The sequence below is a fragment of the Podarcis liolepis genome (assembly GCF_965112155.1).
Source record: "Podarcis liolepis genome assembly, chromosome: 7".
NCBI lineage: Eukaryota > Metazoa > Chordata > Lepidosauria > Squamata > Lacertidae > Podarcis > Podarcis liolepis.
In genome coordinates this window covers 56,842,339-56,861,714 of record NC_139561.1, presented here as the reverse complement: position 1 = coordinate 56,861,714, position 19,376 = coordinate 56,842,339, and the positions used below count along the sequence as shown (strand labels likewise).

Sequence of the window (19,376 nt, the reverse complement as noted above, 5' to 3'; positions counted from 1 at the left end):
AGCAAGGCCAGAGCTCAGGGATGATGGGAGTTATAGTCCAACAACATCTGGGGACCCACAGGTTGAGAACTGCTGGGTTAAAGCATCAAGAAAATTGTGTCCTGGGATTTCCCTGTCCTCAGAGGCAGCCCACCTCTTTGCTTGCTCTGGATAGAACCTCAGGTGCCTCCAAGCACTCCACACACCCTTCCCAGCTGAAATGGGCCAAACATCTGTATTACCTGTAGAACAACTTTGCTTTAGTCGTGACAGAAAGACCCGACTTCCACACCCCTGAGTCTTTATGGAAGGCAAAGCATCAGCTGCTGTTTGAGAAGTGGCTCCCCTGCTCAGTTTCCCATCCCATCAGAGTTCCTGTATGTTTCCTCATTTAACCCAGCTCCCCCCCCCCCGCCACTTTGGACGTAGTGGAAGAAGTTTCTTCAGACAAAAAAACAGTTTCTTTAATTTCTTTCCTTTTTAAAAGCACCTAGTTATATGATTTGAGGGGAGAGGAGTCCTTCCCCCCGACTCCCAAGCAACCGGAGAACAAATTGGTAAGCTTTTGCCATGTTGGTGCAGAGTGAAGGACTAGGACCTGCAAGATCAGGCTTCGAATCCCTCCTCAGCTCACTGGGACAGTCACTGTCTCTTTGCCTAGCCTATCTCACAGGGTTGTTTGGAGGATTCAGAGGGGGAGAGGAAAACCAATGGGTGCTGCCTCCTCGAGTTCCTTGGAAGAAAGAAGGTGGGATAGAAATCGTATCTATAAAGAAACAGCACACACACAAAAACCCCACTTGCTTTCTACAATGGTAGCTAGTTTAAAAACCTTGAGAGTAATACCATCCGACACAGTGGAGTTGCATAGGACTGGGAATTCCAATCTGTGGTAGCCATGGTGAAAATTGAAGCGGGATGGGCTTTATTCAAGGTCCATGAATCCAGAGCACTTTGGTCTTTGGTGCTGTCCGTGGCTGGCATGCAGGATATGATTCCTGATAAATCGGCTTGCCCCAAGAGAATGGAGCCCTCAAGGAGGTGGGCAGCCCATCCCCCTTCCGCCCCATATGAAATATCTCCTCCTGGACATCTTTGGTCTGTGTTACTTTAAGCACCTTTCTGGAAACAAGCCTGTCCTTATATATGCAGAGGGCAGGTTGTTTCCCAACACCAGTGGCTGTCTTTTGACACAGTCCATAACAATTTATATACGTACATGCATAAAATTTTGTATACATGCAAAACCAGATTGTTGGCTCTTTAATTTTGCTCAAGCAGCTTATTTTACACAGAACTTGCTGAGATTCGGCATCTTGGCCTACGCCGAGGCGCAAGATTGAGCAGTGACTGGGCAAAGTTGTAGAATGAGGCATAGGAGGAAAAAGGTCCTCAAATTAAAACAAGAACCCAAAAATTAATAGTAGGGAAGAAGTGGGGGGACTTTTGCAGCCCGAGGGCCACATTCCATTACATGCAACCTTCTGGGGGCCACATGCCAGTGATGGGAGGGGCCAGAAGCAAAAGTGGGTGGGGCAAATGGTACACACACACACACACACACACACACACTGCAATGTGTGGGAGGAGGAAGATGTAGGAGATTACCATGGGGTGATTTCTGCGCAAGGGGGGGGTACTACAAGAGAAGAGGAGAGGAGGCATGGACATGGGGGTGAGATGGGTTGCAAAGTGGGGCTGTGGAATAGAAAGAGATGGGGAAATTGAGTAGGCAGACTGGAATAATCTATGGGCAAAAAACACTTAAGATAGATGTCTGTCATTACCAGAACTCTTAAGATGGAGTGGAAGAGTGAATGAAAAGAAGAGGAAATACAGAGCATGTGTAAAATGATTTAGTGCTTTCTATGCCAACCTGATACCCTTCTGCTGGGATGCCTGGGACTGATGGGAACTGTAGAGCGAAGGATCCACAGGAAAACAGGTTGCTGATTTAGTGTTTTCAAGTGTTTGTGTAGAGCAGGCGTCAGTTCTTCCTGGAAGTGTCACATGGCAAGAAGGGAGTTTTTCATCTCAAGGCTGTGCCTAATCAATAGCTCTGAAATATTTTCTTCCGTTCTTTTGCACAACTTCACCTTTGACCCTGGGACTCGATGCGGGATCTAGGGCTGAGCTCCAGCTCAAATTAAGCCTGGTGTGACCCAACCTGTGTGTGTCCCCAAAGCCTGTCATTTGGAGGATGCAGTTTGCCCAGCCACCCACCTCTCACACAAGGAGGACTGCTGGGGAAGGACAAACCAGTTCTAAGCAGGCAGCTGCACTAGGGGAAGATACTCCAAAGTGAATTCCCCTGTGTCAAAGTTCACCCTAACTGCTTCTGGACAAGGCATTTGTTTGGGGAGTAGTGTAAACATTTGTTTTCTGCCTTTCCACTGACTCCTGTTGAGTGAACTTTATTTATACCTGTGTTTTTAGTGTGTCTGCAAGTATGTTTCACCAGCTAGGAGAGGTTAGGATGTGATGGTATCTCTAGGTGTCCCGGTTGCATTGTAAAGCCATGTACATAGAATACCACCACCATCTTGTGGTGACTCCTTGTAAGTACTGTTATTAGGTCAATTGGTTGTGGCAAAGGGGGTTGAAATTACAGTACAGCACCCTGACTACAGAATCAAGAACTGAAACCAGTCCATGGGGGGCTCCTGCTAAAACACTGAGGCCAAAGGCAGCTTCCCTAAAAACATTTGTCAGTTTGAGAGAGTTTGACAAAGGACTGTTAGGAGCACAGACAGCTAACCCTATATGAAGTGTCACACCCCGTATTAAGATTAGCACTACTGTTGATGGATTGTAGTATCTGACAGGTCCCCACACCATGGGGACAGGCACCCCCATGAAACACAGAGCCACCCTTCAAAATTCACACATCTCTGAATTTTGCAATGCAGCTGTTGCACTGAGTAAGGTGTACGGAAGTGCACCTCCTAAGGTAAAGTGTACATAAAATGCCAGAAGTCTGAGCATCTCTGACTTAAAGGACCTCCTGTGCCCATATATAGTCTTGTGGGTTTCCGTAAGATGTAGCGCAGAGGGGTTGCCTGCTTCAGAGCCTGCAGGTAAAGGTGAATAGACTGGTGAGTAGGCATAATGGGGCCTTCTCTCTGGTGGCCCCACTAGTATGCCATGCCATTCTTGTGGGCATTGGGCAGGCTTCATTTCCCATGGTAGTTAATGGCCGTTGGGTAGGGCAGAAGGCAGGGAAACCAATGACAGGCAGAGCCAACTAATTCTTTCTTTTCCCTGCTGAGTTTTAGAAGGGGAACACTGAGAATGATGAGAAGGAGGAAGCTGAAAACCAAGGCCTGAAATCCCCTGGACTGATTTTAAGGAGGTAGGGAGGCAGGTATGGGTTAACTGACTGAGGACCAGCCTCCACTGCCTATTTCTCACATTTTAAAAGGAGGCTGTAAAAACCCACCTTTTCTCCAAAAGTTTTGATGAGCAGGGTATGGGGGTATTGAGAGATGGCCTTTTCCCTTGTACACCCAGTAGATCTCCGTGGTCTGTGGGAGAGTTTCTCCAGCAAGTTCCAAACTTCTCAGAAGCCCCCTCCGCAGTAACTCAGAGCAAGGCTTTCAGTGTGGCTGCTCCCGTTCAGTGCAAGAGCATTTCTGCCCAGTTATGACAGGAGCTCACTCTTTGCACTTTCTAGAAATGGCTGAAGGCATTTTTGTTCTGACAAGTGTTCCCAGCTTGATAGATGGATCTTTACGACAAGTGTCTGCTTGTCAGAGTTTTAGTCTTGTTTTAAATGTATTAGTTGTTGTTTTTAAGTGCTTTTTATCACCTTGTGTGTAAATCACCTTGAGATGGTGGTTTAGAAGCCTGGTAACACGTCAATGGTGATGATGTTGTTGATGATGATGATAAGAATGTATGGCTAAGGCAGTATTGCTTTTGGCTAGTAGTTTTAACGTTATTGTTTCTACTTGTAGGCTTCCAGGCTTTTGCTAATTTGGGATGGGAATTAACCAAAGCCTGGAAAATCCTGGTTGCACAATTAAAGTTGCTTTGGAGCGCTTGCATAACAAACCACCTTCTGCAAATATCACACCTGAATATCACACCAGGGAAGAAGCTTAATAAACGAGCTGTCTGGGAAGGACACATTTTTGCCTCAAAAGATTTTAGGAAACAAGTTTGCATTTGAAAACATTGTAGCCACTTTGTGACAGATTTCCTGAAAAAGCATGAGTACTGTACAGTGGTACCTCAGGTTACATACGCTTCAGGTTACATACACTTCAGGTTACAGACTCCGCTAACCCAGAAATAGTGCTTCAGGTTAAGAACTTTGCTTCAGGATGAGAACAGAAATCGTGCTCCGGCGGCGCGGCGGCAGCAGCAGGAGGCCCCATTAGCTAAAGTGGTGCTTCAGATTAAGAACAGTAAGAACAGTTTCAGGTTAAGAACAGACCTCCAGAATGCCACACTGGAAGAGTGGCAGACGCAATTGATGGACTATATGGAACTGGCTGAAATGACTGGCAGAATCCGAGATTTGGAAGAAGAAACAATGGAGGAGGACTGGAAAAAATTTAAGGACTATCTACAAAAATATTATAAGTTATATGAATGTTAAGAATGTGCATGATTTGGAAAATCTAGCTTCAGCAACAAGATTCGGGGACATGGGAAATTAAGTTATAAGTATGAAAAGAGTAAAGTTTAAAGTAATATTATATTTATTTTAGGGTAAAAGTAAAATGATAATAAGCATTTTAAACACAAAATATAATTTTTTGAAAGTACAAAAGAATACACGAAACAAGGTAATAATCTGCTGATATTTTTATTGTAAAGAATGCAGGGTGAGGGAGATGTGGGGAAGTCCGGTTGGTTATGGAAAAAAATATTTTGGAAGGATGAATTTCTTTTTCTTTTCTTTTTCTGCTATTTCTTTTATATACTTGTTTTGACATCTGTACCTGGAAAAAGCAATAAAAAATATATTTTTTTAAAAAAAGAACAGACCTCCAGAATGAGGTATCACGCGAGGTATCACTGTATACACATCTCTCCAATAAAATAAAGTCATTTGAATTTCTGTGTCCAAAGCACGTGGCCTTCCCCTTTTGAGAACTGAAAGTAAAACAGCAGCTCAACCAACGGGAAGGTGTCCCACCCGCCTTCCTAAAGTGCTCGATTCTCCTTCGACAGGAAGTGAGGCCAACTTCTGGGAAACGGGAAGCTGAGAGTTCAGCAGTTGGAGCAAACTCTTGATCGCACGGCAAGAAGAAAGGGGGGATCCGGAGACCACCGATAAACAGGTAAGCAGGAGCTGGGCCGAGGAGGGCAAGGAATCCTGCTCCCCTGCAAGGGCTGAAATGGGCACTCGGGGCTATATTTAGGGGAGTGGGAAACCTCACACAATACACAAAGTAAAAGAAAGAAAGTTTTAGCACCAGCCCTCTCCCCCCGCCCCTCTTCTTCCCCAACTTTATGCTGTATATAACATTAATGTCTCACACTGTGTGTAACTGATCAGTAGAAAAGCCTCTACGAACTGAAAATAGAGACAATGCACGTACCTTTGTAAGCCAAGAAAATCTTTAATAAAAATTACTTAAAATAAAATAAAATGGGGGATGGGAAGGAGCGATTAGTGGACCAGGTGCTGGTCTTTCTGAATTCATACGAAGTGCATTTGTTTTATTTTATTTGTTCCTTGCATTTATATACCACCTTTTCTTCCAGTGTGGTGCACATGGTTCTCCTCCTTCCCATTTTATCCTTACAACAAGCCTGTGAGGTAGCTTAGGCTGGGGGGCAGTGACAGGCCCAAAGTCAACTAGTGAGCTTCGTGGCTGAGTGTGTGTCTGTGTGCAATTAAAGCGGAGAACAGCTGCGTGTGTGCAAATCTTTAAGTGCTTTCTGCTTTTCGCTTCTCCCCAATGCTCTGGCCGCAGCTGAATTTCACTCTGACCATGGATGGCATCTGGCCTCAGGCTGCAAAAGGGAATTTAAAGTAAAGCCAGTCCACGGATGAGGCCAGCTGAAGCATCTGCCTCGTAAGAGGCAGCGTCCTGCCCTCCACATTGCTTCAGCCGCCTTGCGGAACTCGCTTCTCTCTCACACAGAGTTTGGCAAGAGAGGGAGGGAATGTTCCAGCTTGTGGTATAAATGGGGAGGGGCAGGGGGTGACACATTCCCATTGTCAGGTGGTGAAAGGGGATGGGCCTCCCCATCCCCTCTGGGCATGCTGGATCTCTGCTTTGTACAAATGCAGGGGCACATGTTGGGGACTGCAGTTAATCCCCATGAGATTCCATCAGGTGGAACTCAAAGAGGGATACAGTAGTATCTCGGGTTAAGAACTTAATTCATTCTGGAGGTCCGTTCTTAACCTGAAACTGTTCCTAACCTGAGGTACCACTTTAGCTAATGGGGCCTCCTGCTGCTGCTGTCACCGCACGATTTCTGTTCTCATCCTGAAGCAAAGTTTGTTTGTTTTTTATAAGATATTTATTAAAGTTTTCAATATATTACAAAAAGAAAAACAAAGTTGAATCAAAAGGGAATACAAAGAGTAAAAATAATTGATAATTAACAGAGTAAAAGAAAAAGAAAAAAGCAAACCCCTTCCCACCGTGTAAAAAAGAAGAAAAAAGAAGAACAAAAAATTCAATAAAAAGAAAACAAAAAAGTGACAAAAATACAAAAAACCCTAACCTTTAAAAACATTTAAAAACAAATTCGTTGTTTTCAGACCCTTAACTGTCATAACCTTCTTTCTTACTGAAGTAAAGTTCTTAACCCGAGGTACTATTTGTGGGTTAGTGGAGTCTGTAACCTGAAGCGTATGTGAGCTGAAGTGTCTGTAACCCGAGGTACCACTGTAGTCTGTTGTGAGCTTCCAGGCACGTGAGGGCCAACTTAGGAGGGTAATGGCAATGCTCAGTGCAGCTCTGTGCCACTTTTCCATGCCGCTGACTGAAAGATTTTGCAAACGAGGCCTTGGCACCAAGCTTACGTTTAACTTTAAAAAACAAAACAAAAAAACCCCACCTTACTGAATTTCTTCCTGGAAAGGGTAGGTCTGGATCAAATTGCGGGGAAGATGTCATTGTGGTTGCATCCATTCCCATAAACCACCAAGTGTACATTTTTTGTCTCTTTTTATTAATTGTTATGGTAATGTACATAGGTACCCTAGAACAGTGCTCAGCTTCAAAATGTATGCAGAAGAGAATTTCCCAGAGCATGTCCCCCACCCTTTAAAAAATATTATTTGGATGATGATGATGATGATAATAATAATAATAACAATATATTTATTTATACCCTGCCTTTTCCCCTGATGGGAGTCAAGGTGGCTTACAGATAAAAGCATAGTAATATCAATCATTTAAAAACAATTAAATATTGATAGAGTTAAAACTATATACACATATAAAATCTGTTTAAAATATCACCAAAGAAACAGCAAGGCACCAGCCCTCTATCTAAAACCAGTCAATTCCTAAAGGAATTGGAACAAGAAAATCTTCCCCTGCCGGTGGATGGACAGCAAGGAGGGAGCCAGTCCAGCTTTTCTGGAGTCTGGGAGTAGCCACTGATAAGGCCCTATCCCATGTCCCCACTAAGCATCCCTGTGAGGGTGGCAGGACTGAGAGAATAGCCCTCCCTGAAGATCTCAGGGCCCGGGCAGGTTTGTATGAGGAAATGCCCATGCAGATAGCATGTACAGAGCATGTGTTGAGTACAATTGTCTAACAACGAAGTAAACTGGAAATAGGGCAGGAGCAGAGAAAGCTCCACAAGGCACATCTACATTTAAATTTGGAACCAGTTCAACTTCTTGCTAAAGAATTCTGGTAACCTGCTGTTTTGTGAAGATGCAAGGGATTTTCTGACAAGGCTGGGACAGCAACTGTTTTCACAGTTTGCTGTTTGGAAGCTATCATGTGGCTGGCCCTAACTATCAGGCAGGGTAAGATGCCTGCTTCAGGCAGCAGAACTTGGGTGTCATGAATGGGCAGCAAGTTGTCAAGCCATGTAATTTAATTTATCAGGGTTGTATTTTTAGGTCCAGGAAAAGAGAGAGGTGTGGTTGCCACTTCAGCCAGCAAAATACCTTGGGCTGGCCCCAGGTCTCAAGCTGGTTTAAGGCCACATTCACTCTGTACATTTAAAGTGCTATTTTGTTGGCACCCATCTATCTCAGGAGACAATGGAGTTCACTTCCGGGAGTGAAGTCAAACCACTGTGTTAGCAGCTCTGAAGTGACCTCCTCAGCTTTCAAGCCTGGGCAATGTGTATGGGAGTCCTGGGCTGCCCAGACAACAAGACCCCCCCCCCAGCCTCACTGATGAGGTCTAAAGGAAAGGAAAGCAACACCTCTGGCACCTGCTTGGCTACAGGAATTGCCAGGAGGTGTACAAGGCAACATCCAACTGTCTTAGGCACTCCACTCCGAATTTGTGTAGGGTTTACACTTAAACTAATCTGGGAAGTAGATGATTGATTGAACAGTCAATCCCTCTTCCCAAGGAACTCTGGGAACTGTAGCTCTGGGGCAGGGAATAGAGGCCTCCTAACAACACTCAGGAGCACCCTTAACAAACTACAGTACCCAGAATTCTTTGGGGGAAGCCAAGTCTGTTTAAAGTGGTATCATTGCACTTTATATAATACAGACACTTTCAACAGGCAAGTCTCCACTGGATGGTGGTGATCACGAGCTGTCTTGTGTTGCCCAGCAAATCCCGAGGGAAGCATGCACGGCATTTTCTACTTGTGTTCTGCTTTGCTCACCATGTCCTTCCTTTCCCACAGTTATGGATACCATCCAGGCCATTCTGAGAGTTTCAGTCACCATTTTTAACCAATGTGAGAAAATGACGGAGTGCAAGAAGCACAGAGAGCGCCTTGTTGAGCGCATTAAGACCCTCCTGCGGCAGATCAAGCGCTTGCACCAGGTCTGCACCAGTTTCTCCGATCACCTGGTATCGATGCTGAAACAGACGCTGGACGTCCTGGAAAAGGCCCAGACAAAGCTTTGCGAGTATGGTGACATGTCCCAGTTGCAGCGGCTCTTGAAGGCTGGCAGAATGCTGAAGGACTTTGAAAGAATGAACATGGACATCAGCGATGTCGGTCTTGCCCTGATGATGGAACTAGAGATCGAGAAGCTATTAGATGACCGTCAAGACCTCTTGAAATTTGAGAAGCGTCTTGTGGGTCAGGAAGGCAGCCAGGATCTTGCCGAGGACTGTGTATCTTTGAAGGAGATGAACAAAGGTGCTCCTGATCCTCTGCCTTTGAGAACAGTGGAGTGGGGAAGGGAACAAACAGACCAGCATTGGCGGGGGGGGGGGGGACAGCGATGGTGGCAGCCACCAGCCAGGGGCTTGTCCTTAGGGAGGGATATTTGAGAGGCGGCATGATTTAAGTCACTAGTCTCCAACCTTTTTAGACTCAGGACCTGCTTCTCCCCTAAGAATTATGGGAAGTGTTGTTTGTTAAAGATGCAGAGAGTTCTTGGGAGCCCCCTCCCCCCAGTTCCCTCACAGATACAGTTCAGAGTGGTTTAACAATCAATCCTTCTTCCCACTGAACTTGGGAAATTGTAGTTTTGTGAGGGGAACAAAGGCCTCCTAACATCTCTCAGCACCCTTAACAAATCACAGCTCCTGGGATTCTTTGGGGGAAGCCGCAACTAAAATGCATAGTGTTAATGTGGACTAATTCAGGCATCAAAAGTCGCCTAGGTGCCCCACTGGCTTCTGGGTGTTTCAGTGTATACAGTAGCTCCCCCCCCCCTTGGGATAACCACAACCTTACGCTGTGCTCTGTGGCCACCCTGAACCCCAAGAACAAGGAAATTTGGCTCATTATCACTTCATTGCTGTGCTCTGAAGGAGTGTTGCCTTGCTGGGGCCTTGCTAGGAACTCAAAAGACTCAGAGCACAAATTAAGATGGCAGGTAGCTGGATTCTCACCAACACTGGACCTTGTTAACACACTCAGCCACCTTGTAACCATTTTTTTTTTTAATGATTAAAAAGGCCGGAAAGCAGCAGAAGATCTAAGGCTCACTGCAAAAGATTCTGGGTTCGCGCCCCTTCTAGTGCTGCAGTTTCTGAGCTTTTCCATTGAAACCTTTTGGACCCAGAAGTACCTGGCAAGATATAGAGATAACTCACATACCTTGTTTTCCCCGACACCTTCCAAGCTCCCAAGAAGCAGCTTTTGAAGTGAGTGTCTTAAAATCATTCCCAGGCTAATCTCTCAGTTATGGGGGCCAAATGTACTTGCCTTCATTAGAGAGCAGGAGGCCCAGACACATGTCCGAGCCAATTTCAGAGCAAAGCGTGCAACCAGATCAGGCAAGCTTCTCAAAGCCACAACTGTCCTTTATTCCTTCACCGCTTCAGCTTCAAAGCTTATTATTCTGGCTCGTTAACCAACATTAGAAATGAACAAGCATTCGAAGGCCCACCGCATGATCCTTTATAGATGGGAGGGCATGCCACAGGGTGGGTGCGACTGCTGAGAAGGCCCTCTGCCTGTTTCCCTGTGCCCTCACTTCTTGCAATGGGGGAACCACCAGAAGGCCCCTCAGAACTGGATCTCAGTGTCCGGGTTGAACGATGGGGGTGGAGGTACACAATGAAGGTTCTGGTACTGGTCTTGCTGCACTCCAAGGAGCCTGGCTTAAATACAGTTCAAAGGGTAGATGACACACAGCTGGCTCAAACATCTCTCCTCCAGAGGAGGCTGACAGCAGCAAAAGGCGAATGTTGGGGAAAACAATGACGGCAAGTCTTTCCTCCCCAGCCCTCCTGGAAGTACCAGCTGTCGGTGCAGTTTCTTCTGAAATACTGTACTGAAACTTGAATATTGCCAGCTCACCATTTGGGGATCTCCAAGTGACTGTGGGCCTCCCTCCCAATTCTGATCTGTTTCCATGGGCTTCTTTCTAACCCCCTTCCTTTCCCTCCAGGCCAGGATGCTGCTGCTTCCATGGAAATCACTGAAATACCCAAAAGCCAGATCACCAATGTGACCACCCTGGCGGAGTCTGAGAGCTACACCCTGTGCAGTGGAAAGTACAATTATTGCTCTGTGGCCATCAAAGTCTTCAAGAACCCTTTGAATGAGAACAAACCACAGTGAGTGCCTCTCTTTGGTCCTCTTCTTGAGTGATGGGTACAAGTGGCCACCTCTATATTGCAAAGCTAACCTAACCACCCTCACAGAGGGAACTGATGGAGAGACTTTCGGCTCCATCACAGAGACTGATCTTTCTGTTGTTTCCTCCAGGGATGTGAGGAGCATCTTTTGGACCGAAATCAAGACTATGAAGAAGTTTGAGTCTCCCCACATTGTCCGTCTGTATGGGATGTGCATAGATGAGAGTGGTAAGACCTTTGCTCTTGTGTGTGTATATGTGTGTTTGGGGGGGGGGGGTAAGAGTTCATCCTTCCACAGTAGTTAATGCATGTCTGTATTTAACTTTCTTTATGTAGTTTTTACTGTATGGTTTTATGTATTTTTGTTGTTGTAAACTGCTTTGATATTTTTCATGAAATAGCAGTTTCTAAAATATATTTTATAAATAAATGAAACAGAAGAAAGAAAACACAGCCAGATATTGAACCAAGAAACGTTATAGTTCTGTCCATTGTATTCATACATTCTTTTGGTACAGTGCTGTGCCTCACCCTCAACTTCACAGGAGCGAAGTTTTATTTCAAATAGCACCAGGTCTTCCACTTATCCTCTCCTGACCAGGAATATGTGCTCTCCACTCTGTTTTCATGAATGTGTCAAGGAGCTGAAAACTGTTTGGTAGCAGAGCACAAAAGACAAGGACAGCCACCGACTGAAATGGAGCAGCAATTCATCAGTTGTCTTCTTTGCCATAGGCTTCCCTCCTGAATACTCCATCATCACGGAATATTGTGAAAAGGGTACCCTGAGGCAAGTGCTGAAAAAGGAGCCTGACTTACCCTGGGACATTCGCTTGGAAATGGCAAAGGATGCTGCCATCGGCCTGTACAGGTACACTGAGCCTGGCTAGAAGGGAGAAAGGGCTCTGCTGTTGTGTTTGCACAGCACCCTCCCACTCTCCCTCCAATAAGTGGCAGTGACTCTGCTGCCTGGAGGTCAGGTACACAGAGTGTTGGCTTTTTCCTCCCCTTTCTTGGCTCTTTTTGACTGCAGGTTGCATCAGACGGGGGACAAGCCTCAGGTGCATTACTGCATCAACAGCACCAGGTTCCTGGTTGACAAAAGCTACTGTGTAAAGGTGAGAGCTGTGTAAAGGTGTCGTGGCTTCAAAGAAGGCTTAGAAAGGCATATCTGCCTTGCACACTTCCAGTGGCTTAAGGATCATTTTCACCCTCTAAGGAAGTCTGGAAACTGGAGACCTGCAGGGAGGGGCTGATTATTGGACAGGTCTGCCCAATATATTCCATACCCACCTTCAAATGTCTGCATCTCTAGGTGTGTGTGTGTGTGTGTGTGTGTGTTGCATTCCTGACCCTTGGCTACAGAGCTAGAGTCATAGAATTTGGAGAGTTCCCCAAAGGTCATCTATTCCAACCCACTACTTCTGTGGGTACCAGCCTCCCTGGTAAGCAGCTATCCAGCCACCCCCTTCTGAGGCACACTCTTCCACCCACAAAACAGCTCGTCCTGTCAGGATGCTCTCTTCAACGTTTAGCCTTAACCCCATTTTCCTGATCACACAACACTCTCTCTGCTCTTCTCAGCTCTCTGGGTTTGAACTGAGTCAGACGGTCTCTTCCATCAGACGGAAGCCCAAGGAGAAACCCAAAAAAGAGGTCAGTGCTTCAGCCTACATCTGCCCCGAGGGCCTGCGGTCAGTGGAGCATCAATACAACCTGGCCAGCGAAATATACAGGTATTTTATCACAAAGTACTGCCACACCCCATTTTTATTTATCAGGGGCATCTTCATTCCATTATTTAGCCAAAGAAGCTGCTTTACAAAATCCCATAGTAAGGCAACCCCTGCCTGCAGGCTTATACTCTAAAATACATAACACAAAAGGGAAAAGGGGTGGGGTGGGATGAGGAAAGAAAGCAAGCTCAGGCACCTGTTAGGGTGGAAACAGTTTGAAGGATGGAGTGACTGCTGCTAAGTGAGGGAAGGTCAAAGGCAGCTGGCCAGTCTGTGGAGGTACTTAGCATCCTCAGAGGACCACAACTTATGGACAACTCATGGGCTGGGTGGGCAGAACCAGCCCATGTCTCCTGCATGTGTTAATTAAATGAGATGCATGTCATGGCATCATAAAGTTTTTAATTACTTCTGCACAGGGCTGGCATCAAGGGCTGGTGTTGTTGGGCACCTGCCAAGGTCTGAGTTCCTGCAGGGGCACCACTGCCACCTCCTGGAGCTTCCTGGCCCTGCTTCTCTTCCCCTTGCTGTCGCTGCCAGTTCACTTGCCCTCTCTGAGCAGCTGGAAAGAGGGTGGAGGTGGGACAGAATCCTAGAGAGCCCAAAATATTATTTCATTGAGGAGGGGACAAGTAATTAAAAGAGGGAAGAAGAATGGGGGAAGTGTATGGAGTGGAGTGTAAGGAAGGATATCGAAGTTCTGATTTTCCCTATGATGCTTCTTCTCAAATGTGAAATTCCTTTTAAAAAACCCAACTCATATTTTTGGCACCCCCTAAGCATGTGCTTAGTTTGCCTGTTGGGTAATTCAGCACTGGAAGTGGGGCTACCTCTAATGGCTTCTTGCCTGCTCTCCGCCCCCAGCAAATCAGCAACCACCACCCTGCAGCTGGCCTGCCTCCTACTCTTATTTGCTGGCTGCCTCTTGCGGAGGGGAGGGGACGTGCCATGCACAGCGATGCCATGTGATGCATGTGCTGTTTCACAGAACCATCACTGGGGAGCTGGGAAAGTCAAGCTGGGGAGCTACCAACCAGTCTGGCAGATGCTGCTTTCTACCAAATTCCAGAACAGCCAGCGGGGTTGACATTTTGTCCACTGTTTCCTCTGGAAAGAGGCCTTCACCATGTCCCTTGCTTGTGCCTATCATCATCATCATCATTTTTAATTTGTATACCGTCTTTCTATTTTACAATACTCAAGGCGGTTTACAAGCTGAAGAAACAAAAAATGTACATCTTATAACAATCTAATGCAGGCTTCCTCAACCTCAGCCCTCCAGATGTTTTCGGACTACAACTCCCATGATCCCTAGCTAGTAGGACCAGTGGTCAGGGATGATGGGAACTGTAGTCTCAAAACATCTGGAGGGCCGAGGTTGAGGAAGCCTGATCTAATGCAATACAAAAATATGATAATAAAACAAAACTTTAAAATAAGCAACCTTCATCACAAAAGTAATATTCAACAATCATTAGAATAGTATAAAATAAGAATATCAACATATAAAAGTTAAACAGAAATCTACTCAACAGTTACAATAAATAACTATAATCAATAAAACAACAGCAAGCCACAGTACATAAAATAATACAACACAAATTGAGAAGCAGAGACTAGAGGGTGGAGCAAGGCAGTTCTTCCTCCAGGACTGGCTCCCTTATGAGGACTCCTAGGGCCGGAGGGGGGGGGGCAAGGCAGGTGGAAGGATCTTCCTGTCCACCTGGAAATGGATAAGCCTCCCTGCAGGACTGGCCTGCTCATGAGGCGAGGTGAGGCAGTGGCCTCAAGGCAGCCGGCTCTGGACAGCTGGGCAGGGCAGCAGAATCTTCTCCACCGCCCATCCATAGGGGTGAGCAGTGCTGGGTGTGCATTGGAGGAGGAGCAGATGGCGTGGTGCACGTTGCATTTTCTGTTTCCCCTTTCGCAGCAAAGCGTCCTGGGCCAGCCCTGCCTCCCTGAAGAGCGGCTGACCTGGTGAACTTTGCTACCTTCCAGCTGTGGAGGTTCTGTGACATAGCATTCCCTAGGCATGGCTGAAAGCAGGCAGAGAGCCCAGCTGCCATCTGCCGGCCATAGCCTTGGGGGTACAGGTCAAGCATATCATTCCATTCACACCACAGACGTGTTTGCTTCGTTTCAGCTTTGGGATTGTCTTGTGGGAGATCGCAACTTGCAAGATCCCATTTGAAGGTGAGGCATGGATGGGGGCAGGGTTGGGCTCGGTTCTTTTGGGAAAGGATCAGCAGGCAGGCTCTGCAGATTTAGGAGTGCAACTGAGACGACAATCCGCTGCTGCTAGGGGAGGGGGGCTGTTTTTCAGAAGCCGTCCTGAGATTCCTTGCACTTCCCTTTATATGCAAATATTACAGACTGGCAAAGTGTAATTCATGGTGAAATAGATGTAACTTCTCAGCTTCAATCTGGTAAAGCCCCAGACTCTTCCTCTATCCTACCTGGTCAGTTAAAATCTATCCTAAAGTGCTGAGCACCTATTACCGTACTTTCAGTTCTTGGATTATATTTGGATTAAAGCTATAATAACCCTTGTTTAAAAAGCTTAAAGAAAAAGTAGATAGACTTAGCAGGATTAATTTTAGCAGCCTCCTTTCAGTTATAGAGAAGTAATGTGCCGGGTTTTTAATCCAAGCTTCTGACTTGGGTTGAAGACAACCATCTCCCAGGGGAGAAACAGATTCATCTCAGAGCAGGTCAGTGTATTATTTGTTGCAGTGTATTAGCCCACATTGCAGAGAGAGATACATACCTCATTTCCTGGCAGTAGGTTTTTCTCTTACTTCCATTGATTTTAAGTCAGCTTTGGACTTGGTTCCAAAGGAACTGTTATGATCCAAATTCAGTGAAACCCTCTGTGGTGAGCTGAGCCTAGAGATAGATGAATATGTGAGTTCCTGCTTCTCTCACTATCTATTTCCACCTTCCCACCCCCAAAGTTCAGTTCACATTTCTGCATCACTGTGCTTTTTTCTTTCTTTTAAAAGTCCTCATGAAAACCCATCGGCATTTCAGTTCGCAGTATACACATTTTGTATGCATTTTTGCCCAGTATACACATTTTTGCAAGCATTCCCCCCCAATACATTTTCACTAATAAATGAATTTTATACACTTTCCTCACACATTTCCTTCAGTTTCCTCTCCTTCCTTGGAGGTTTTAAAGCAGAGGTTAGATGGTCATTTGTCATGGATGCTTTAGCTGAGATTCCTGCATTGCAGGGGGTTGGACTAGATGACCCTTGAGGTACCCTCCAACTCTACAATTCCATGATTTTTTTGTACACAGCATTCGGTTGTAGAACTGCATCAAAAAATTCAGAAAGGTGTTAATTTCAAAGGATGACTATGTCAGTTTTAGTCTGCGTAGACTCTTTGAGATGAATGGACGTAACTAACAGGTTTATTAATGTCAATAGGTCTACTTTGAGTAGAACTCAGTTGGCTCCAGCCCTAAAATCCTAAGCAAACTGAATTTCTCCCACATCCCTTACTGAGCCATGTGTCCATCCTGCTACTATCTTGAGGAAGCAGGACTCCAAACCTTTGCATGTACATTAGTCAGAATGCCCCTTTTATGTTGGTGGAGGAGGCAGGCGGTGGCGCTGTGCTTGTTGGGATGGGTGGGACGATGTGGCACCAAGAGAGCTGGGAAGCCACTGGCGCCAACCTGGAGTCACCTTGCTTTGCCCCATCCTCATGAAGATTAACACAGTGCTGTTGCTGCTGGGAGGACACGGCTGCTTCCAGCCACGCATTCAAAGAGTCACCACTAGAGCACAGGTCTCTGTGTGGTTCTGTATCATTTCCTGACCTGCTTTTCCACTGCAACTCTCTTGCTCAGCTGCTTGTCTTCTTATGAAATCCCAGACAAGGGGAGATACACATCTAGATCCCAGTGGATGTGTGGAAAGGATTGGAGCAGAACGGGGGCTGGCAGGGGACTGCTTATGTACTTACCCCATCACTTCTTTGAAACTTGAATGCCCTCCCACAGCAGCCTTTCTTAACAGTTTTGGTCCCTGCCTTTGCAGTCAGTGTTCATTGGGGCCTAGGAGCAAGGAGTAGGGTTGTATATATCTCTGTGTGTCCACATGGAGCCACCCAGGCCCAGATTCCTGTCCCTGGCTGGATCTACACAGATATAAAAAATGCTATGGGAGAAAAACGCACTCTCTCTATATAGAGAGAGCTCCCAATGCAATTTGCCATTGACTTCGGATTGCAGCTCTACAGCCCCATCTGGTGTCACATTTTTATAGCGCACTTATAACATTATAATTGTAGCTGTGTAGCTTGAGTCTCCTGTGATTATTAACTCAGGTTGCACTGCAAAGGAGATCCGTGATAAGGTTTGCAATCAGGAGCAAGAACCTCTGGGAGACGACTGCCCCCCACATCTGCGGGATGTCATCAACAAATGCCGGGATTTCGACCCTTCCAACCGGCCAACTGCTGAAGGTACCAGTGACCTGGCCTGTAGCAGGCCTTGGGGACCAGAGCTGTGGGCATGGTGGCTAAAGGGATCCAAATCATCATACCCTCTCCTTCCACAAGCAAAATTGGCATAGGTAGCCTCTCCCTGCCCTCCCCCTGCTTGGCCTCACTATTTGGAATGTTCCATTTTTTTCTTTTCTTAAACAAAAAGGTAACTCACAACTTATGCACATTTAACTTGCCTGTATTCAGCTTTAAGCACATGGCAAACAAACAAACAGGGAGGGGGGGGAAGTTCAGGAAAAAAGACTTTGGCGATCCCACTTGCCATTGAATGCAGTGTGTTTTGACTATACACAATTTTTGCTTTATGTGCTATCCCCGAAATGTAACCCCATGCAAGATGAGAGTTGTCTATACTATCAAATAAGCACCAGACAACAATAGCATACAGAAAAGGGAAACAAAAAGCAAGCAACATGTCCCCACTCAGTAAAAAAGCAAACAAGCAGGCAAAACAACAGGACATACCTGTGTGCCCTGCAATGGTCTAAGACAAATGCAATATACATCTGAAAACTAACTGTGTTAACAAAAAAATACTAGAGGCAATACACCTAGAATTAAGGCACCAGTCCCCTCCAAAACAACACAATAAGCAACAATGGTCATGGTAGTGTTCCTCTGGGTAAGAATTAGTAAAGGAAATAAAAGGGTAACCAATCCTCATGGAACTTGCCTCTATCAAGTTTCACCCCTCACGACTTTACAGTGCTGCTTTAACTTGCAGTTCTGCAAAAGTAATTGCTAAGTAACTCATCCACAAAAATGCAATCTCCATTTGAGCAGCCACCCAAAGGTGAAGTGTTAACGATTAAAATATTACACTTTTATTAACTCCGTTCTGAAAACCAGCTTCCCTTTGTTTTTGCAGCGATTGTGAACCAACTCATTGCTTGTGACCTTTTGGAGGAGTCCGAGCCTGACCACATGAAGGGGGACCGGAATACAGGAACTTGTTCTCAGCACAATCTTGCAGGGCCACCCTGAGCATCAGCACAAAGCCAAGACCTTTTCTTTTTCAACCTGGAGTGCCTGTGCACATGGCCAATGGGCATGTGCCTACAGCCCTTGGTCAAATTGACGCACTGTTATAACTTGTTAACTTGGGCCCGGTTCACACGCAATGCTGTTTAACTGTGGTTTGTTTACCGCCAACAAACCACAGTCTCGATCCATGGTCTGCTATTATCTTATAAACCTTGGTTTGTCTTCACTATGGCTTAGTGTTACAGGTGAACCCAGAATCCTTCCTTAGCTATGATTTTTTTAACCACCCCACCCCAGATGCTCATCAGATTCAGCAGCAGTAAGTTTTATTATATGGTCACAGACCTGGAAAACTAATCCTTACAAACGCATGAGGCAAGAGCTGCTGGAAAACAAAACAAACTATGGGAAAAGGACAGCTGATGGTTCACCCAGGGCTTCTTGTGTACATGACTTTGCATTATACTATTTGCACATTATACAAATTGTGGCTTAGTGTTATATGTGAGCATAGCCTTAGTAAGCTTCAATGCACTGTTGCTTCTTACAAGCCAGCTCAAATATTTCTTCTGGCGGAAATGGTTGCCCCATCCCAATGGAAATCAATGCATGTTTTTAGATCTATTAATTAGCACAATAAGAATTCCAGACCCAATGCTTCATTCTTCAAACTTAACTAGGAGTATTGTGAGGTGTTCTGTAATTCAATAAAATTATACTGAACCCATAGTAGGAATTATTGTGTGTTCTTCTGACCACAATTTAAAGAAGGACGATATGGAGTGTTGTAAATAAAAATATGCCCCTTTCCCTTATGGGATATCCAAGAGCCCATATAGAGTCCTTACATAGGTTCCCTATTGGTAGGAGAGAATAACAGGCCAACCAGAGAATATTGAGAAGCAAAGCTAGTAAGCTTGATCTTTATTGATCTGTTGCAACAGGGTGCTCCCCTCACACGCAGGAAAAGAGGAGGACCCACAAAAAGGCTGTGCAAGGG

General features: G+C 45.6%; 1 protein-coding gene across 1 annotated transcript; it reads left to right on the top strand.

Annotated features, from left to right (window-relative positions):
* The first annotated feature begins 5,068 nt into the window (after positions 1-5,068).
* Positions 5,069-19,105, top strand: MLKL (mixed lineage kinase domain like pseudokinase). Its single transcript, XM_083515201.1, has 10 exons — positions 5,069-5,270; positions 8,779-9,243; positions 10,949-11,117; positions 11,269-11,366; positions 11,874-12,009; positions 12,172-12,256; positions 12,723-12,874; positions 15,018-15,067; positions 17,213-17,350; positions 18,261-19,105. The coding sequence occupies exons 2-10, from the start codon at positions 8,781-8,783 to the stop codon at positions 18,374-18,376; spliced, it is 1,407 nt and encodes a 468-aa protein (XP_083371327.1). The 5' UTR covers positions 5,069-5,270; positions 8,779-8,780; the 3' UTR covers positions 18,377-19,105.
* Positions 19,106-19,376: the final 271 nt, after the last annotated feature.